Genomic DNA, 22558 nt, shown 5'->3' with positions numbered 1-22558 from the left:
CATTTTAGTTTATGAATCACCTTCAGCATGAGAGTGTGTTGTCAGTCTATAAAAGACTAGGTAAGTAGTATATTTATTAGTGCAATTTACTTTGTTTCAATTGTATTTTTGCAGTGGTAAGAAGAGTTCTTGAGAGGGAACATTGCCTAAAGGGTATTCAGCTGTCTGTTAACCGTTATTACCATGATCAGCAATTATCATTGTGTGTAAGTAATGATCCAAAATTCAAACTGCCTGAACAATGTAGCATTTGCATCAATCCCATTCTTCTCAACTACATTGGAAAGACTCGCTGCTTTAACCAAGAGTTAGAAATAATTGCAAAGAGTGTTTATTGTAACATTACTTTTGCCAACTCTGCAAATGCAAATGAAATGATTCTGAAGCCATCTTTTGATGCAAATATATTGCTGTACTACAAAATTGCTAAGGACTGGAAGAAGCAGGCGGAAGAGGCAATTCGGAAATTCATTGGGCAATTTGACTTCAGAGACTTTCCAACAGATAAAGAATTGTGGGAAAAGGTGAAGAACAGAAGTAGGGGACTGAAAGCACCTGGCCTTGATGTTTGTTACTTTTGTGCAGAAAACAAGGTCGTCCTTGTTGGCAAAAAAAATAACACCTTGGAAGCTTCCAAAATCCTAGAGGGAATATTGGAAAAGGCAAGGAAAGAATTAGCTATCGTAAGGAATACTGTTGAAGAGCAGGTATTACTGCAATGCCTTGAGGAATTGGAGTTCGTGCAAAGCCATGTCAAAGCCTCTATTTCTTCTGTGGAAATATCCACCTGCAAAGCCCCCCCTGCCTTAAAACTGAAAGGGCTGAAGGAAGATGTTTGCCAAGCTCTCAAAATCATCAGCCAATTTCAGTCGCAATTAGAAAGGAAGCCTCTCCATCAGTCTTCATGCATGATGGATTTTATCAAGTCATTAGACCTCAAGGAATTTGTGCAAACTCAATTCATTCAAAATGGCATAAAGGCAACATTGGTGCACGGACAATCTGTTGAGCTCTTGGCTGTCAAGGCAGATGTAAGTAAAGGGGAAGATAAAATAAAGCAACTTCTCCAGGAAATTAGGATTGACATGACTCCACAACAAATCAAAGTCACTGAAGATGACAAGTGGGAAAGATTCCTCAATGATTTGGAAGTTGACACGAAGTCAAACAATGTAGGCTGCGGAATCAGAGAGGAGAAAAATCAAGGTGCCATATTAATTGCAGGATATTCAAACATTGTTTCTGGTGTTGCAAAAATGATAAATAATTACCTGGACAATAAGAAGGTGATTACAAAACTCATATCTGCCACGGTAATGCAGGTGGACTATATGGAAAATTGCTTCATTCTTTCAGAACTACCTGAAATGCAAAGCAAAGGCATCATTATATCATACATCAGAAAGCCTTCTCCAGGTTTAAAAATATCTGGTGCAGCAGAGCATATGAATGAGGCAGTTTCTGCTATTGAAGATAACTTATCACAGATTCAGTCAACAACTTATACTTACAGCAAGCCAGGAGAGGCCAGAGCTCTTTCTAAACATAAAGACATCCTAAAGGTCAAGGCCAAAGATCATGGCTGCATGTTGTTAATTGAAACCAATGAGGAGTACCGGAGTTTGACAAGTCACCCACAGCCTGTAAGTCGACACGATAAAATTACTTCAATTTATTTATTTGGTAAATGATTATACTAGTGTAAAAATCAGATGAATATTTGTGTCTTGAGTAGAATTTATAATAAGGCCCCAAATATTTATAGAGTGAAGGGAGATGGCACAACATTTTCCGATTCAGTATGTGGATATACCAACTGGAGAAGAGGCAAAACTTGACCTACTCTTGGGAAATAAGGCAGGGCAGGTGACTGAGGTGTCAGTGGGGGAGCACTTTGGGGCCAGTGACCATAATTTGATTAGTTTTAAAATAGTGATGGAAAAAGATAGACCAGATCTAAAAGTTGAAGTCCTACATTGGAGAAAGGCCAATTTTGACAGTATTAGGCAAGAACTTTCAAAAGCTGATTGGGGGCAGATGTTCGCAGGTGAAGGGACAGCTGGAAAATGGGAAGCCTTCAGAAATGAGAGAACGAGAATCCAGAGAAAGTATATTCCTGTTAGGGTGAAAGGAAAGGCTGGTAGGTATAGGGAATGCAGGATGACTAAAGAAATTGAGGGTTTGGTTAAGAAAAAGAAGGAAGTATGTGTAAGGTATAGACAGGGTAGATTGAGTGAGTCCTTAGAAGTGTATGAAGGAAGTAGGAGTATACGTAAGAGGGAAATCAGGAGGGCAAAAAAGGGACATGAGATAGCTTTGACAAATAGAATTAAGGAGAATCCAAGGAATATTTACAAATACATTAAGAACAAAAGGGTAACTAGGGAGAGAACAGGGCCCCTGAAAGATCAGCAAAACAGCCTTTGTGTGGAGCCACAGAAAATGGGGGAGATACTAAATGATGTCTTGCATCAGTATTTACTGTGAAAAAGGATATGGAAGATACAGACTGTAGGGAAATAGATGGTGACATCTTGCAAAATGTTCATATTACATGTGGGTGAGTCCAGAACTAGAGGGCATAGGTTTAGGCTGAGAGGGAAAAGACATAAAAAAGATCTAAGAGGCAATTTTTTCATGCAGAGGATGGTGCATGTGTAGAATGGGTTGCCAGAGGAAGTGATGGAGGCTAGTACAATTGCAACATTTTAAAGGCATTTGGTTGGGTATATGAATAGGAAGGGTTTGGAGAGATATGGGCCGGGTTCTACTAGATTAGGTTGGAATATCTGGTCGGCATAAACAAGTTGGACAGAAGGGTCTGTTTCCGTGCTGACCATCTGTATGATTATGACTCTAGTAAGTATAGTGCCAGTGAGGCTTAAAATGGCTAAAAAAACCTCAAAAATGGCATAAAAGATGAACTTCATTATACTTGTAATTCTGTTTTTTCATCGTATGTGAGCACTTGCTGTTATGTGCTGCTTTATAGTAGTTTCAATGCCTTCCAACATTTTACTGATGAAGCTGTAATCCATCGGATTAGATTTGTCCTGATATTTCTGCAGAGGACATAACACAATTTTCCATACCAAAGCATAAATCTTCAGGCTAATGTTAAATTAGATCCAAGCCAGATGCCGAAGTAAGAATCAGTTTACAGATTTTACGTTTGACATAAGATTTATTCACAAAATATGTGTGTAGGGCCCAGGCTCTTATGTAGACCCTCCAGTTCCTATCTAAATGTACACAACAATTTTATATCTTCTAATTGACCTGTTCAGAGACTTTATTACACACCTCTGGAGTAGGTGGGACCTGAACTTGATTCTCCTGGCCTGGAGGGAGAGACACTACTACTGCACCACCAGAACCTTTCTAATGCATTCAATAATGACTAATCAATCAATACCATTCCCTTGTTTACCCTTAACTGCAACTGTACAATTTATTTGACACCATATCCAGTGTTTAATCAGCTGCTTACTTATGTGAATTGAGTTGAATTGACCAAAAGCTGACGTTTGTGTTATTAAAAATCCTGAGGAACATGTTGAACCAGTTACAGGAATAATGCATTGTTGATAAGGTACCGATACTTACCTGCTCTTTAACAATTGTTTATTTCATGCTTAGATCATTGCACAACAGAAACAAATGCACATTATACCAACATTACCTCCCGAAGGTAAGATGTCATTTGAGTAATTTTTAAGCAGGAAAGTATAATTGACAAATTTTGCAAAATACAAACAAAATATCAATAAGTTTCTAGAAATGCTTCTGTTGAAATAATTGTCATGGCAGTTTATGAGCTATGTCAATCTTTGGCATAGCTTCACTGAATGACTTGTTGGAAATTTCTGGGATCTGACACAAGCCTTTATTGTAATAACAGTTCCAGTTGTACAAAGTACAATCGATATAGTTTGAGGTAGTTTCAAGATTCTTCAGGCAGATGAAGACCATGAATGTGTTATTCTCCCCCATTGAGACTGATGAGTTGATATCAACTTGGCCAGTCGAAGATGCTGGACAACTAACTATATTCGTGACAGGTTGAAATAGTTTTAGAGTCAGGGCTCAGTCCATGTTGTGACCTGAGGCCATAGTTTGCAAGCCCCAGGGAAGTCCTTTGGCTTTGAGCTGATGTACAATCAGGAGGTCTAATTGATCTGTGAATCGTAGGGAAATGGGATCAAGGATATGGGTCTGATATCTGGAGTCATGACAGGGTGCAGCGGAACAATGCCCTTTGTCCAAGCTGTGAATGTAGATGTTTATCCTTTGTCCAGTCAGTCAACAAAAAGAAAGAGGAATTGATTGCCTGATCCAGCTGATACTGACTGCACGGCATTAATTTCCACTCGTGCAGTTGAAAACTGCAGTTGAGGTCCTCATACACTGTGTCTTAAAAGAGCCTACCACCAAGCTGAAGGAGCTTCCTGCATCATTCAGCAGTAGACCCTGAAAATTATTGCCAGTGACAAGACAGATGGGGAGTGGGTACTTTCAACTATTTTGAAGGCTAATTCTTCTGGGTAGGAGGCCTCAAAATTTCTGCTTAAATTTTTACACCTTTCTTAACACTACAAATAATGAAATCCCTGTACCATAAGTTACAACATTTTATTAAGTATTTTGCTTTGTTTCTTTCAACACTCCCCTCATTGCATAGTCAGGGAAATGTACATTTGAGCCCTATCTGTACCCTTTGTAACAAATTTCCCAAAAGCGGGCATAAATGAGTTAAAGTGAATTGATTGAATGTGGTTAATGTGCAAATGCAGATAACAAACAGGAAGGAATGCAAGAGAAAAACACAATGACAGCAACCACTTTAGCAGAACTACAGAAATCAATAGAATATGAGGTGGAAGTGGGAGCAAGTCTATGTAATGTATCAAGCTGTCATCCTTACACAGAAGCTTATAAATGAGGAGTGTAACCTTAAAATATGTTAAAACAATAAAAATTGCAAATAAAATAAAGAAATGATAATTCATTATCATTTAAGATTTCACAAGCAAAGTGTTTAGTGTTTAATGACATAACATATGTAAGCCATATATTCTTTTAATTCAGAGTAATGATGTTTTGATCTCTCTGCAGCATCTACATCGTCACCTACAGCAATACTAATAAATGGGATAACAATTACTTTAAAAAAGGGTGATATCACCCAGGAAAGTACAGATGCAATAGTAAATTCTACCAACAGCACGTTAGACTTAGATTCTGGTAAGTTCAAGTAGTCATCTATCTGAATAGAAACTGATAAAAATAAACTTTTGACTACATGTGGTCATCTGAACTGCGTGGAAACAGTGCAGTTAAAATCAACCATATTCTTTTAACATATTTCATGCAAGTTTCAATTTTAAACCATTCTCCTTTGCAGACAGAATGGGAACTGACTCAGAACTGGTGGGGTCATTCATTAATAGTAGTTTAGGCTTCTATGACATCATCAAGTTGCAACTACTATTTTAACCTAAATGAAGAAATTATTGTGGATAAATATTTAGGTCTAAAGGAATAGCCAAAAAAAAGTTGTTTTTTTGTTTTTATTGACTTCTCTTTTGGGCTTGAAGAAGAGCAAAAATACTTCTCTGAATTCCACAAATAATATTCAAGTGCTGACTTAGTCTCCTCTTCAATCCCTGAGGATAGCAAGGTGGCTCAGCAGTTAGCAGTGCTACCTCCCCACTACCAGGAACCCCAATTCAATTCCATCTTTGGGCGACTGTCTGTGTGAAGTTTGTACATTCTCCCATGTCTGTGTGGGTTTCCTCCGGATGCTCAGGTTTTCTTCCACAGTCCAAAGATGTACAGATTAGGAGGATTGGCCATGCTAAGTTGCCCCGAGAGTCCATGCATGTGCAGGCTAGGTGGATTAGCCATGGAAAATGCAGGGTTGAAAGGCTATGGGAGTGGGGACGCTCTTCGGAGGGTTGGTGATGACTGGATGGGCTGAATGGCCTGCTTCCATATTGCCGGGATTTTGTGAAGGAAAATCAGTTTTGGAGAAGGATGAATGGTTGGTTCACCACTGACAAATTTGCATTATCAATCAATTCCAAAGTTACCCAAAAATATCAAAGTGTGACCTGATGATGCTGGTTTTGTCAATGAAAAAGCCCTATTTTCTTCTTAACATTTTTTTTAATCTTGCTTACAGGTGTGTCCGGTGCGATACTAAAAGCTGCAGGCAGTTGCGTACAAGAAGAATGCAAGGCCCTAGGTATTGGTCATCTCAGGCAGGGCTATGATTATCTCAGATATGTGCTTTGGAACAAAAGTAGCTACCCTTGTGTAAGAATTGAGTAATAAGCCCTCACATTGAATCTGTCTTCAGGCGTTTATCAATCGGAAGAAAAAAGACATCAAGAAAGGGGCAAAAGATTAAAAGGGCGTCTTAAAATTCTCAGTTTATGAGAAAAGATTGAAGGAGATTAGAGGATTGGTGATGTTCTTATAATGCATCAGTTGGATCTATAGTATTGCAAAAATATCAACATTTGTTGTTATTCACTATTGAAAAGTCGGTAGAGTATACTGAAATTTATTTATAAAATGACATTTAACAGCCAAGAGAGGGAAGCATTTTTTTTGTCCTAACAACCTGGTAATACTTTAATTTACTGTCTGGTAATGGGTGATCCTTCTGACTATCCCCTCACATTGACCAAGTGGTATCTGTAACCTGTAATCGACTGAGATTAATCAGCTCTGTTTAAGGGCAAATATGGGTCCAAAGTTAATGGAAATCAATATCTCTGAGCCAAGGAGTGTAACTGTCTGAATATTTGCACCTTTACATTGGCCTCAATCTCCACCCACTTTTACAGAACTATGTACCTGCACCCCTTTTCTCTGTTCAAGAGCATACCCCAGCGCATTATCTTTCACTTTGTAAGTCCTGCTCTGATTTGTCTTACCAATTGCAACAACATGCATTATCAAACTTAAATGCCTTCTGTCATTTCTTGTCCTACTGGCCCAGTTGATCAAGATTCCATTGTAATCTTAGATAACCTTCGTCATTGTTGACTACATCACCAATTTTGGTATCATCCACAAACGTACTAACCATGCCTCCTATATTCTCATCCAAATCATTTGCATAAATGATGAACAACAATCGACCTACCAACGATCCTTATGGTACACCATTAGTCACAGGCCTCCAGTCTGAACAACAACCCTGTACCACCATCCCCTGTCTCCTATCATCAAGCCAATTTTCTATCCAATTGGATAGCTTCCCCTGGATTCCATGTAATCCAATTTTACTAACTAGTCAACCATGCGAAACTTGTTAAAGACTTTGTTAAATACTATGTAGACAACATCTGCCACTCTGCCTTCATCTATCTTCTTCACCACCTATTCAAAAATAGCTCAATCAAGTTTGTTAGAAATGATATCCCAAACACAAAGCCATGCTGACTATCCCTAATCAGTCCTTGCCTTTCCAATAGATGTAGATCCTGTCTCTCAGAGTCCTCTACAACAACTCACCCACCATTGGCATTAGGCTCAAAAGTTTGTAGTCCCCTGGTTTCTCCTTGCAGCCTGTCTTAAATAATGATACAACACTGGCCACCCTCCAGCCTTCTCCCCAGCATCTTACTGATGGCTGTCGATGATACAAATATCTCTGCTAGGGGACCTACAATTTATTCCCTAGCTTTCCACAATGTCCTGGGATACACTTGATCAGGGCTCAGGGTTTTATCCACCTTTATGCTTTTTAAGAAGATCAGCATCTTTTAACCTGTAATTTAGAATCCTTTCAAGACATCACGATTTATTTCTGTAAGTTCTCCAGCTTCCATGTCTTTCTCCATGGTAACTATTGACGTGACATGTTCTTTTAGGATTTCCTGTGGTTCTATACATAGACAGCCTTGTTGACCTTGCAAGGGGTCCTATTCTCTCTCTTGTTACTCTTTTGTCTTTTTAATATATTTGTAGAATCCCTTTGGATTCTCCTGAACCTTATCTGCCTTATGCCCCCTTTTTGCCCTCCTGATTTGCCTCTTAAGTTTACTCCTGCACTCCTATACTCCTCGAAGGATTCAGTTGATCCCAGCTGTCTACACTTGACACATTCCTCTTTCTTTTTCCTGACCAGAGACTCAATATCTCCAGTCATTCAGTGTTTCTTACTCCTGCCAGCCTTGCCCTTCACACTAACAGGTACATGCTGTCCCTGAAATCACATTATCTCACTTTTGAAAAACTCTCATTTGTCAGACATCCTCCCCCAGTCAACTTTTGAAATTTCCTGTCTAATGCCATTAAAACTGGCCTGCTCCAATTTAGAACTTTAACTTGTGGACCAGCTATTTCAAAAGTAGTAGAATTAAGGTCACTGGTTCCAAAATGCTCCCCCACTAACACCTCAGTCATTTGCTCTGTCTTATTTCCCAAGAGGAGGTTGAGTTTTGCCCCTTCTGTAGTAGGGTTGCCTGCATTTTGATTGAGAAAGTTTTCTTAAACACTCTTAACAAATTCCTCCCCATCCAAGCCGTTAACTCTATGGCAGTTTCCGTCTATGTTTGGAAAGTTAAAAATCCCCTACTATTACAACCCTGTTATTCTTACAGCTATCCGTGATCTCCCTACATATTTGCTCCTCAATTCCCTGCTGATTATTGGGGAGTCTAAAGTACAATCCCATCAAAGTGATCACCTACTTCTTATTTCTCAATTCCACCCATACAGCTTCACTGGACCATCCCTCCAGGAATACCCCCTTTGTCAGTACTGGCATGATGTTTTCCTTCATCAAAATTGCCATTCCCTCTCCTCTCTTTCCTCTGCTTCTATCCTTGCTATAGCATTGTACACCAGAACACTGAGCTGCCAGTCCTGTCCTTCCCTCAATCATGTTTCTGTTATAGTTATGCTATCCCAGTGTCATTTTACCAGACATGCCTTGAGTTTAATTCATTCATCTTCCCTCATTTTCTGCTGTGCTCTTGCCTGCCTTGTCTATTTAACTTGTTCTCTTTAACCAGTCTCAACCTTCTCTGCTGTTTTGCTACTTCTTAGAGCTCCAGCCTTCTACCAACCTTGTACAGCATCTACTGCTGGCTCTGTCTGGCAACAGAGGTAAAATGATGTATCTGCTATTTTGGGCTATAAATAAAAATAAGAACTTGTTTGCCATTGCTATAGGTAGAATGTATTGACGGTCAATTTCTTTCACTCATTTCTTTCATAGGTAAACAATCAAGTGATGGTGTTGCAGTCACGCAAAGTGGCAAACTTCATTGTAGACTAATAGTGCACATGGTTGGGCCCACAACAGCAACTGGGATCACAGCTTCAGTACATAACGTTCTTAAGGAATGTGAGAAGCATAACGTCATTAGTGTTGCATTCCCAGCCATAGGGACAGGTAACTTCACCCCTCTCAATTATTTTGGCAAGCTTATCCTATTATTTGTTTTTATTTTCCTTTGATTTTTCTACAATTTGTTAATCAGTATCTGCATTTCGTTCAGGTAAAGGTGGAATCAGTTGCAAAACTGCCATCCATGCTATCTTCAGTGGACTGGAGAATTATTTCTCACGCATTTCAACGTCCAGCATGAAATCTATTTCCATTGTGGCATTTGAGCAATATGTTTATGACACATTTGCTGAGGCTTTTGAAGAGAAGAGTTTGAATTCCAGCGTTAACACGATGGTAATCCGGAGAGATTTTTATTTTCATTGAGTCTCTGTGTTTAGTTGAACAAATTAAAGTGGAGGAAGTAACAATCTAATGTTACAGTTATGCAGTACACCAGCTTTAGGAGATTCCCCTCCGACGTGGTCGACGACGCTCTCCACCACAGCTCCTCCACTTCCCGCACCTCCGCCCTTGAGCCCCGCCCCTCCATCGCCACCAGGACAGAACCCCACTGGTCCTCACCTTCCACCCCACCAACCTCCGGATACATCGTATCATCCTCAGTCATTTCCGCCACCTCCAGACAGACCCCACCTCCAGGGATATATTTCCCTCTCCACCCCTACCAGCATTCAGGAGAGACCACTCCCTCCGCGATTCCCTCATCAGGTCCACACCCCCTACCAACCCAACCTCCACTCCCGGCACCTTCCCCTGCAGCCGCAAGAAGTGCAAAACTTGCGCCCACACCTCCCCCCTCACCTCCCTTCAAGGCCCCAATGGATCCTTCCATATCTGTCACATATTCACCTGCACCTCCATACACATCATTTACTGCACCTGCTGCACTCGATGTGGCCTCCTCTACATTGGGGAGACAGGTCGCCTACTTGCGGAACGTTTCAGGGAACACCTCTGGGACACCCGCACCAACCAACCCAACCGTCCCGTGGCTGAACACTTTAACTCCCCTTCCCACTCCACCAAGGACATGCAGGTCCTTGGCCTCCTCCATCGCCAGACCCTCGCCACATGATGCTTGGAGGAAGAGCGCCTCATCTTCCGCCTAGGAACCCTCCAACCACATGGTATGAATGTAGATTTCTTCAGCTTCCTCATTTCCCCCCCCCTCACCTTTTCTCAGTCCCAAACCTCGGATTCAGCACTGCCCTCTTGACCTGCAATCTTCTTCCCAACCTCTCCGCCTCGACCCCCTGTCCGGCCAATCACCCTCACCCCCTTCCACCTATCGTATTCCCAGCACCCCTCCCCCAAATTCCATTCCCTCTACCTTTTATCTCAGCACGCTTGGCGCACCAGCCTCATTCCTGAAGAAGGGCTTATGCCCGAAATGTCGATTCTCCTGCTTCTCAGATGCTGCCTGGCCTGCTGTGTTTTTCCAGCACCACATTTTTCAACTCTGGTACTCCAGCATCTGCAGTCCCACTCAGGCAACTATCTGTTTGTACTTTGTATGTTCTCCCCATATCTGTGTGGGTTTTCTCTGGGTGCTCAGATTTCCCTCCACAATCCAAAGATGTGCAGATTAGGTGAATTGGCCATACTAAATTGTGGAGTAAAAAATGAGGTCTGCAGATGCTGGAGATCACAGCTGCAAATGTGTTGCTGGTCAAAGCACAGCAGGTTAGGCAGCATCTCAGGAATAGAGAATTCGACGTTTCGAGCATAAGCCCTTCATCAGGAATAAGAGAGAGAGAGCCAAGCCGGCTGAGATAAAAGGTAGGGAGGAGGGACTAGGGGGAGGGGCGATGGAGGTGGGATAGGTGGAAGGAGGTCAAGGTGAGGGTGATAGGCCGGAGTGGGGTGGGGGCGGAGAGGTCAGGAAGAGGATTGCAGGTTAGGAGGGCGGTGCTGAGTTGAGGGAACCGACTGAGACAAGGTGGGGGGAGGGGAAATGAGGAAGCTGGAGAAATCTGAATTCATACCTTGTGGTTGGAGGGTTCCCAGGCGGAAGATGAGGCGCTCCTCCTCCAGCCGTCGTGTAGTTGTGTTCTGCCGGTGGAGGAGTCCAAGGACCTGCATGTCCTCGGTGGAGTGGGAGGGGGAGTTAAAGTGTTGAGCCACGGGGTGATTGGGTTGGTTGGTTCGGGCGGCCCAGAGGTGTTCTCTGAAGCGTTCCGCAAGTAAGCGGCCTGTCTCACCAATATAGAGGAGGCCACATCGGGTGCAGCGGATGCAATAGATGATGTGTGTGGAGGTACAGGTGAACTTGTGGCGGATATGGAAGGATCCCTTGGGGCCTTGGAGGGAAGTGAGTGTGGAGGTGTGGGCGCAAGTTTTACATTTCCTGCGGTTGCAGGGGAAGGTGCCGGGGGTGGAGGTTGGGTTGGTGGGGGGTGTGGATCTGACAAGGGAGTCACGAAGGGAGTGGTCCTTGCGGAACGCTGATAGGGGAGGGGAGGGAAATATATCCTTGGTGGTGGGGTCCGTTTGGAGGTGGCGGAAATGGCGGCGGATAATACGTTGTATGCGCAGGTTGGTGGGGTGGTAGGTGAGAACCAGTGGGGTTCTGTCTTGGTGGCGGTTGGAGGAGCGGGGCTCAAGGGCGGAGGAGCGGGAAGTGGAGGAGATGCGGTGGAGGGCATCGTCGATCACGTCTGGGGGGAATCTGCGGTCCTTGAAGAAGGAGGCCATCTGGGTTGTGCGGTGTTGGAATTGGTCCTCCTGGGAGCAGATGCGGCGGAGACGAAGGAATTGGGAATATGGGATGGCGATTTTACAGGGGGCAGGGTGGGAGGAGGTGTAGTCCAGGTAGCTGTGGGAGTCAGTCGGTTTATAATAGATGTCTGTGTTGAGTCGGTCGCCCGAGATAGAAATGGAAAGGTCTAGGAAGGGGAGGGAGGAGTCTGAGACAGTCCAGGTGAATTTCAGGTCGGGATGGAAGGTGTTAGTAAAGTTGATGAACTGTTCAACCTCCTCGTGGGAGCACGAGGCAGCGCCGATACAGTCATCGATGTAGCGGAGGAAAAGGTGGGGGGTGGTGCCAGTGTAGTTGCGGAAGATGGACTGTTCCACATATCCTACGAAGAGGCAGGCATAGCTGGGGCCCATGCGGGTGCCCATGGCAACTCCTTTAGTTTGGAGGAAGTGGGAGGATTGAAAAGAGAAGTTATTCAGGGTGAGGACCAGTTCAGTCAGTCGAAGGAGGGTGTCAGTGGAAGGGTACTGGTTAGTGCGGCGGGAAAGGAAGAAGCGGAGGGCTTTGAGTCCTTCGTGATGGGGGATGGAGGTGTACAGGGACTGGATGTCCATAGTGAAAATAAGGCGTTGGGGACCGGGGAAGCGAAAATCCTGGAGGAGGTGGAGGGCGTGGGTGGTGTCCCGAACGTAGGTGGGGAGTTCTTGGACTAAAGGGGACAGGACCGTGTCGAGGTATTGGGAGATGAGTTCGGTGGGGCAGGAGCAGGCTGAGACAATGGGTCGGCCGGGGCAGGCAGGTTTGTGGATTTTGGGCAGGAGGTAGAAACGGGCGGTGCGGGGTTGTGGGACTATGAGGTTGGAGGCGGTGGATGGGAGATCCCCTGAGGTGATGAGGTCCTGGATGGTCTGGGAGATGATGGTTTGGTGGTGGGAGGTGGGGTCGTGGTCAAGGGGGCGATAAGAGGAGGCGTCCGCGAGCTGGCGTTTGGCTTCAGCGGTGTACAGGTCAGTGCGCCAAACTACCACCGCGCCTCCCTTGTCTGCGGGTTTGATGGTGAGGTTGGGATTGGAGCGGAGGGAGTGGAGGGCTGCACGTTCTGAGGGTGAGAGGTTGGAGTGGGTGAGAGGGGTGGACAGGTTGAGTCGGTTGATGTCACGGCGGCAGTTGGCTATAAAGAGGTCGAGGGCGGGTAGGAGGCCTGCACGGGGTGTCCAGGTGGATGGGGTGTGTTGGAGGCGGGAGAAGGGGTCGTCAGAGGGTGGGCGGGAGTCTTGGTTGTGAAAGTAGGCACGGAGGCGAAGGCGGCGGAAGAATTGTTCAATATCTCGCCGCGTGTTGAACTCATTAATCCGAGGGCGTAGGGGAACGAAGGTGAGGCCCCTGCTGAGGACTGATCTCTCATCCTCAGAGAGGGGGAGATCTGGAGGGATGGTGAAAATCCGGCAGGGCTGGGAGCTAGGACCTGGTGTGGGACTGGAGCTGGAGCTGGAGCTGGGGGCGGGGTTAGGGGCGGGGACAGAGATCGAAGTAGGGGCGGAGTTAGACGTGGTGACGTTGCTCGACGTGGGGGCGGGGTCATGCGTCGTGACGGAAATAAGCGTGGGGGCGGGGTTACGTGAAGCGACGGGAGATGGCGTGGGGGCGGGGTTATGGGCGGGGTTATGCGTAGTGACGAAAGACGGCGTGGGGGCGGGGAAACCTGAGGATTTGTGCTCCTGCAGGTTAGTGATGTCAGTGGGGGCGGAAGTGGCTGCGTCGACGGCAACCGGAGGGGCGGAAATGGTTGCGGCGACGGAGGAGTGGTGGTCATTCCCGGTGGCCGCGTGGGTCGCGGGTCCGTCGGCGATTGTGGAAGCGGTTGTGTGTGTGGTGGTCACCGGGGCAGTTGTAGGGGCGGCGATCGCGGGGGCTCCGAGGTCGGTGGGGGCGGAAGTGACGTCACGGTCGGCGGCGGCCTTTGGTGCCGCGGGCGCTGTGGAGGCCACATGTGTAATGGCGTCCGATTGTCCAAAGTGTTCAGAGATGTGTAGGTTAGGTGCATTAGTCAGGGGTAAAGATAGGATAATATGGTAGGGGAATGGGTCTGGATGGGTAACTCTTCACAAGATTGGTGTCGACTTGTTGGGCCAAAGGGCCTGTTTCCACAATGTAGGGATTCCATAATACATAGAATCTCTATAGGGGAAGCATGTAATTTGGCCCATCGAGTCCACACCAACCTTTTGAAGAGCATCCCATCCAGACACACGCCCCTACATTTCCCATGGCTAATCCACCTAACTTGCACATCTTTGAACTGTGGGAGGAAACCCACACAGACACAGGAAGAATGTGCAAACTCCATGCAGACAGTTGCCTGAGGCTGGAATGGAACCTGGGGAACTGTGTTGTGAGGCAGCAGTGCTAACCACTGAGCCACCGTGCCATAATCACTGAGCCACTGTGCCACCCATTTGGACCTCACATTCCTTAACAGCCTTTTTAGAGAGAAGTAAATGAGTCTTAAATACCTCATTTCATCAGAGTATCTAAGAAGAGAAGTAATGGGAGCAGCAGCAGGACACATTCTCCAGTATTCAATTAGATCATACTGAACTTGTAAATTAAGTAAATTTGTGTGCTCTATTCCCCCGATTCTTAATTGTCAATTTATCTCATTCATGAATTTGAATTTCCTATTTAGATATTTGCTATTGCTTATTTGATGTTAAAGCTTTCATCTAAATCATGCATCCTAAGTCAGAAATGGTCTTTGATTACATTTAAGCCTGTAGTTTCAGACATAAACACACTATCCATCAAGACAGAGAAAGATAGGTTCTTGATTGGTGTGAGGATCAAGAGGGATGGGGAGAAGACAGGAGAATGAGGTTGAGAAACATATCTGCCCTGACTCTGGGATAATCTACGGTGATGCTTTCACCTGCAGGAAACTGTCACTTTGTTGCACTGTCAGTTTAGATCTTTGCGCTGCAGTAAATTCACATTTACAGTGTAATTGTTGCATCAGAGTTACAAAGTGTCGCTTTTTCCGAGAAGTGATATATATTTTATGTAAATGCATCCTGACATTTCATTCATCATCAGAAAATAAATACAGCAGCCTCAAACATAAATTAAACAGAAGGCAATTTCTACATGCCAAATGTTTAGAATCGTGACCACCATGAGTGATAGATATTTTCAGATTTAACGAGTAGTATAAGAAACTCAGATAATTTGTTATGTCTCCACTCACCCAGACTACAAATTTTATTTAATCTACTGTGTATAGTTATGATTAGTTAGAGAGTGAGAGTCAAAGAATGAAACATCATTTGTATAATGGAAAGCACCAAACCTATTTTGTTTGTCATGTCTGATTTCAACTGAATCAAAATAATTCAAAAATTTGAACAAATAAACATTTCTCACAGTGAGAGTGCAAACCTGAAGTAGATACTTTCTCACGTCAAGAAGTTGTTTGTTAATGTCAAATTTCCCTTCCCACATGGTTAAAGATGCCCTCCAACGCATCTCGTCCACATCCCTCCAACCGTAACAAGGACAGAACACCCCTGGTGCTCACCTTCCACCCTACAAACCTTCACATAAACCAAACCATTCGCTGACATTTCCGCCACCTCCAAAAAGGCCCCACCACCAGGGATATATTTCCCTCCCCACCCCTTTCCGCCTTCCGCAAAGACCGTTCCCTCCTTGACTACCTGGTCAGGTCCACGCCCCCCTACAACCCACCCTCCCATCCTGGCACTTTCCCCTGCCACCGCAGGAACTGTAAAACCTGCGCCCACACCTCCTCCCTCACCTCTATCCAAGGCCCTAAAGGAGCCTTCCACATCCATCAAAGTTTTACCTGCACATTCACCAACATCATTTATTGTATCCGTTGCTCCCGATGCAGTCTCCTCTACATTGGGGAGACTGGGCGCCTCCTAGCAGAGCGCTTTAGGGAACATCTCCAGGACACCCGTACCAATCAACCACACTGCCCCATGGCATTTCAACTCCCCCTCCCACTCTGCCGAGGACATGGAGGTCCTGGGCCTCCTTCACCACCGCTTCCTCACCACCAGACGCCTGGAGGAAGAACGCTTCATCTTCCGCCTCGGAACACTTCAACCCCAGGGCATCAATGTGGACTTCAACAGTTTCCTCATTTCCCCTTCCCCCACCTCACCCTAGTTCCTAACCTCCAGCTCAGCACTGTCCCCATGACTTGTCCGACCTACCTGTCTCCTTTTCCACCTATCCACTCCACCCTCTCCTCCCTAACATATCACCTTCATCCCCTCCCCCACTCACCCATTGTACTCTATGTTACTTTCTCCCCACTCCCACCGTCCTCTAGCTTATCACTCCACGCTCCAGGCTCACTGCCTTTATTCCTGATGAAGGGCTTTTTCCCGAAACATCGATTTCGCTGCACTTTGGATGCTGCCTGAACTGCTGTGCTCTTCTACCACCACTAATCCAGAATCAAACAATTTTCAGCCTGTTTTGGAAGTCCTGACTTATCAAACAAAATAATTGTATTAGTTGAAATGTAGTAGTGAATTTGCTCAATGTTATGGAGTAGGATGTTTTAAAGGTTTCAGTTTTCTTAATAAATTAACCAATTTTTATCTCTTTTCAAATTTTAACGTTTCAGGACACAGCACAGATGACTACGGACCCACAAGGTAGTGTCACTACACAAGGTAACAGTAACTCCCATTGTTACCATTAAAAGGTCTTCCTTGTTCTTACAGTAAATCTGTACTTAACTTCAGTTAATTCAATAAAGAAGTAAAATGGAAACTTGGTATTCAACAGTTTCATAAATGATGTTCATTTAAATAGGTAGGTGGATATACTCACTGACAGCTGAGCTGCATATATTTTTACATATCACACATATCATTCTTAAGTTCCTTCCACAACAATGGACATGTGCTAGTCTCCAGGAGAGGAACACTGCAGACCATTCTCAAGCTGCATTTTTTCACATGATTGTTATAAAGTGCATTCACTTTTGCAAGTAACTAAAGTACACAATAGTTCCAACTCCAAATTCCAGGACCATGCTTTAACGCAATACTGGTAATGTATAAACAATAATTTGTGATTAATGTAGATGTAAAATAACCAGCAGTTTTTATGTTAAGTATGTCATGTAGATAAAGCATGATAAATTATTGTGCCATCTTTCTTTGGTGCATGGCACCATTTTGGAAGTTGGACAAGTGTTTAATAGACTAGGTTTCATTGTACGTTATGATATTTGTTGCACATGAACTGACAGTATTTATAATACTGAGTAAAAGCAAATCTTTTTGTTACTCTCCAGGTCAAAGGGGTGGTCTGTTGCCTACACAGCTGAAAATCCACAATGTTTTTGTGGAAGTGAAGAAAGGAGACATAACCAATGAGAGTGTGAAAGCAATAGTGAATTCTACAAATACAACATTAAATCTCAATTCTGGTAAGTACATATCCATTTCTATTTTATGCCTTAGGTCTTAGAGTGATAGAGATGTACAGCATGGAAACAGACCCTTCGGTCCAACTCATCAATGCCCACCAGATATCCCAACCTAATCTCGTCCCATTTGCCAGAACTTGGCCCATATCCCTCTAAACTCTTCCTATTCATATACCCATCCAGATGCCTTGTAAATATTGTGATTGCACCAGTCTCCACCACTTTCTCTGGCAGCTCATTCCATACATACACCACCATCTGCATGAAAAACTTGCTCCTTAGGTCCCTTTTCTATCTTTCCTCTCTCACCGAAAACCTATGGCCACCAGTTCTGGAATCCCCGACCCCAGGGAAAAGACCTTATCTATTTACTCTATCCATGCCCCTGATAATTTTATAAACCTCTATAAGGTCAACCCTCAGCTTCCGATGCTCCAAGGAAAGCAGCCCCAGCCTATTCAGCCTCTCCCTGCAGCTCAAATCCTCCAACCCTGGCAACCCCCTTTCATGTTTCACAATATCCTTCCAACAGGAGGGAGACCAGAATTGCACAACAATATTCCAAAAGTGTCTTAACTAATATCCTCTTCAGCTGCAACATGACCTCTCAAACCCTATACGCAATGCTCTGTCCAATAAAGGAATACTTACCAAACACCTTCTTCACTAACCTATCTACTTGCAACTCCATTTTCAAGGAGCTGTGAGTCTGCACTCCAAGGTCTCTTTGTTCAGCAACACTCACTCGGACCTTACCATTCAGTGTATAAGTCCTGCTCTGATTTGCCTTTCCAAAATGTAGCACCTTACATTAATCTAAATTAAACTCCATCTGCCACTCTTAGGCCCATTAGCCCATCTGATCAAGATCCCATTGTACTCTGATGTAACCTTCTTCGCTGTCCACTACACCTCCAAATTTGGTGTCATCTGCAAACTTACTGACTATACCACCTATGTTCCCATCCATATCATTGATATAAATGACAAAACACAGTGGACCCAGCACTGATTCTTCTGGGACACCACTGTCAGAGGGCTCCAGTCTGAAAAGCAACCCTCCACCACCACCCTCTGTCTCCTAACTGCGAGCAAGTTCTGTTAGATTAGCATTTTGTAAAATCTTTGAACTTGTCAAACAAGTCTGTAAACAAAATAGATCAGGTGAGTTATTTTTCATTCAGGAATGCCCAAGCATATGTGAAACTGAAAGCTTCCATGAAGGTGTGGTCTCCTCTACATTGGGGAGACAGGACACCTTATTGCAGCTCATTTCAGAGAACATCTCTGGAACACTCGCACCCACCAACCTCACCACCCCGTGGCTGAACATTTCAAATCCCACTCCACCAAGGACATAGAAGTCCTGGGCCTCCTTAAACACCAAACCATTACCACCTGATGCCTGGAGGAGGAACACTTCATATTCCGCCTTGGGACCCTGCAACCATGTGGGATAAATGTGGATTTCAACAGCTTCCTCATTTCCCTCCTCCACATTATCTAGTCCTAAGCCTCCAACTCGGCACCGCCCTCCAGACCCGTCCATCACTGCCCCCTCTGACCTATCACCTTCATCCACCTTTCGCTTTCCCAGCTACCTCTCCCCAACCCCAAACCCCTCCCACTTATCCATCAGCCTCGACCTGCAAGCCTCATTCCTGCTCCTCAGATGCTGCCTGACCTGCAGCGCTTTTCTAGTGCCACGCTTTCAACAGCTTCCATGAACAGTTTGGTTTCATGAATGAATAGAAAGAATTTAGAGGGATATGGGCCAAGTGCTGTCAAATAGGACTGGGTCAGATCGGGATGTCTGGTTGGCGTGGATGAGTTGGACTGTAGCGTCCATTTCTGCCCAGTGACTCTATGACTCAATAAATCAAATTAAAACTGCATCCACAACCAATTTTGGATTTACCAGCACCTTTTTTTAAAATTCATTTTGTGGGATGTGGACATCGCTGACTGGCCAGCAATTTTTGCCCGTCCCTAGCTGCCCTTGAGAAGATGGCGGTGAGCTGCCTTCATGAACTGCTGAAGTTCACATGCTGTGGGTTGATCCACAATGCTATTCGGGAAGAAATTCCAGGACTTTGACGTAGCGACAGTGAAGGAATAGCGATATATATCTAAGTCCAGATGGTAGTGTATTGAAAGGGAACTTCAAGCTTGTGGCTTTCCCCTATATCTGCTGCCCTTGTCTTTCTCAATGGAAGTGGTCAGGGGCTGCTTCAATATGAGAAGTCACGAATGGTGCTGAACATTGTGCAATCCTCAGCGAACATCCCACTTCTGACCTTATAATGGAGGGAAGGTCATTAATGAAGCAGCTGAAAATGGTTAGGCCTAAGACACTACCCTGGAGAACTCCTGCAGAGATGTCCTGAAGCTGAGATGACTGACCTCCAATAACCATGACCATCTTCCTACCTGTCAGGTATGACGCTAACCACCAGAAAGTTTGCCTCCTGATACCCATTGCTTCCAGTTTTGCTAGGCCTCCTTAATGTTACACTTGGTCGAATGCAGCCTTGAAGTCATGGGCTGTCACTCTCACCTCACCTCTGGAATTCAGCTCTTTTGTCCATGTTTGAACCAAGGTTGTAATGAGGTCAGGAGCTGAGTGGCCCTTGCAGAACCCAAATTGGGTGTCATTGAGCAGGTTATTGCTGAGCAGGTGCTACTTAATAGCACTGTTGATGTAACCTTCCATCAGTTTACTGATGATCAACAGTAGACTGATGGGGTGGTAATTGGCTGGGTTAGATTTATCCTGCTTTTTATGTACAGAGCATACTTGGGCAATTTTCCACAGTGTCAGGTAGATGTCAGTGTTGTAACTGTACTAGAACAGTTTGTCTAGGGGCACACAAAGTTCTGGAGCATAAGTCTTCAGTATTATTGCCGGAAAGATGCCAGAGCCCATAGCCTTTGCAGTATCCAGTGCCTCCAACCATTCCTTGATACCAGGTGGAGTGAATCAAATTGGCTGAAGACTGATATCTGTGAGGGACCACTGGAAGAGGTCAAGATGGATCATCCACTTGGCACTTCTGACTGAAGATTGCTGCGAAAGTTTCAGCCTTATCTTTTGCCTTGATATGCTGGGCTCTTCCATCATTGAGGATGGGGATATTTGTGAGACCCCTTCCTCCAGTGAGTTGTTTAATCATTCATCACCATTCATAGATGGATGGGGCAGGACTGCAGAGCTTAGATCTGATCCGTTAGTTGTGGGATCGCTTAGCTTTGTCTATCACTTGCTGCTTATGCAGTTTGGCATGCAGGTAGTCCTGTATGGTTGCTTCGCCAGGTTGACACCTTTCCTTCAGAAGTGCCTGATGCTGCTCCACGGATACTCCCTGGGCTCTCCATCGAACCAGAGTTGATCCCCTGGCTCAATGGTAATGGTTGAGTGGTGAATATACCAAGCCATGAGGTTACAGATTGTGCAGGAATACAATTCTGTTGGTGTTGATGGCCCACAGTGCTCCATGGCTGCCCAGTCTTCAGTTGCTAGATCGGTTTGAAGTCTGTTGCATTTAGCAGGGTGATAGTGTCACACAACACCATGGAAATGATTCTCAATGTGAAAGTGAGACTTAGTTTCCATGAGAACTGTGCGGTTGTCGATCTTATCGACATAGTCATGGACAGATGCATCTCCAGCTGGTAGATAGGTAAGGATGAGATCATGTATGTTTTAACCTCTTGTTGGTTCCCGCAGCACCTGCTGCAGACACAGAATAGCAGATATGTCCTTTCGGACCCAATCAGCTTGATCAGTAGTACTGCTGCTGAGCTACTCTTGGTGGTGGACATTGAAACTCAGAGTACATTTTATGCCCTTGTCATCCTCAGTGCTTTCTCTAAATGTTGTTCAACATGGAAGAGTATTGATTCATCAACTGAGGGAGGATGATACATGGATTCTGGATTAATAGTCTAGCAATAATACCAATTGGCCATCGCCTTCCCATATTTAAAAAATATATTTTAAAATTACAACTTTACAATGTCAACAGTACTTCAGGGTTGTGACTTGTAGACAGCAATGTGTTTTTTGGTTGCAAGAAAATGAATTGATAATTTATTTACCCATTTTCAGATGTCTCCTTGTCAGTGCTTAATGGGAAAAATAGGATTATTTCAGTAGAACTTGTGGTTGTCTGCAGGAAACTTAATAATGATGGCAATTGCTATTTTGAGGTAAAGGGAATGTCCGTTTGCTGGTATATATTAATGGGCTTAATTTGTCAATTATTGCCACTGCACTTATGAAAAATGACAGAACTTAGAAATTAAATAGAGAGAGGAGGGTTTACTAACCGTACATGTTACTTAAGTCAAATATAGTAAAATTCATCAACAGAATAATAGGCAATGTTTTGAATGGAGTTGTTTGAAAATAATCCCTGGCTATTTATTACCTCTACTTTTGCCTTTAAATGTGATGATAAGCCGCATCTATTATTGCCTTATCTAGCATATTTCCTCCTTATCTCGGGACATATAACAAGTGTTCCTAAGGATACCATTACAAACTGGATAATAAGAGATATCTTTTGCAAATGGCCTTTTCTATTCCCTATTTCTTGTTTTGAGAAAGTTCCTACATCTGGGGAAAATCTAACTTCCACTCTGATGGTTTAAACTGAAAGTAGAAACTTAGTGGGGCTTTCAACTTAAACCATTTCACTTTCTGTAAATTGCTTTCATTTCTTTACTTTAACAACGTGTTAAATTGGTGCAGAAGTGAAAAGGCTGCATGCCCTGAGGATTGACATGGGTGGGCAGAAATCTTGTCCAAATTAAAAATGAGCTTGATGTCCACAACATTACTGTGTTTGTTTTTGTTTTAGGTGTCTCTGGGGCAATACTTGCAAAAGCTGGCAGTACTGTTGTAGATGAATGTAAGAAACTGGGTAAGTTATAAATATATATGTATGTGTGTTTTATATGTAATATAGAAAAAAAGTACAATACTTTTAAAAAATCATCTGTGTGCTAGAGAATTGAT

At 44.1% G+C, this 22558-nt stretch overlaps 1 protein-coding gene across 4 annotated transcripts in view; it reads left to right on the top strand.

The window, feature by feature from the left end:
- The window catches only part of LOC132817039 (protein mono-ADP-ribosyltransferase PARP14-like), an 87572-nt gene that overhangs the window by 15642 nt on the left and 49372 nt on the right, over positions 1–22558 (top strand). For 2 of the 4 annotated variants that reach the window (XM_060827081.1, XM_060827080.1), the window contains exons 7-16: positions 115–1643; positions 3640–3691; positions 5116–5244; positions 6185–6247; positions 9067–9126; positions 9239–9415; positions 9522–9706; positions 16726–16774; positions 17404–17538; positions 22401–22463. In XM_060827081.1, coding sequence (XP_060683064.1) covers positions 115–1643; positions 3640–3691; positions 5116–5244; positions 6185–6247; positions 9067–9126; positions 9239–9415; positions 9522–9706; positions 16726–16774; positions 17404–17538; positions 22401–22463 — 2442 coding nt within the window. The remainder of the gene's footprint in view (positions 1–114; positions 1644–3639; positions 3692–5115; positions 5245–6184; positions 6248–9066; positions 9127–9238; positions 9416–9521; positions 9707–16725; positions 16775–17403; positions 17539–22400; positions 22464–22558) is intronic. The other 2 variants (XM_060827082.1, XM_060827084.1) reach the window with 2 other exon arrangements.

Source organism: Hemiscyllium ocellatum, chromosome 7, assembly GCF_020745735.1.
Source record: "Hemiscyllium ocellatum isolate sHemOce1 chromosome 7, sHemOce1.pat.X.cur, whole genome shotgun sequence".
Lineage (NCBI taxonomy): Eukaryota > Metazoa > Chordata > Chondrichthyes > Orectolobiformes > Hemiscylliidae > Hemiscyllium > Hemiscyllium ocellatum.
The sequence above is the reverse complement of the archived record's forward strand: the minus strand, read 5'-3'. Positions and strand labels throughout refer to the sequence as shown.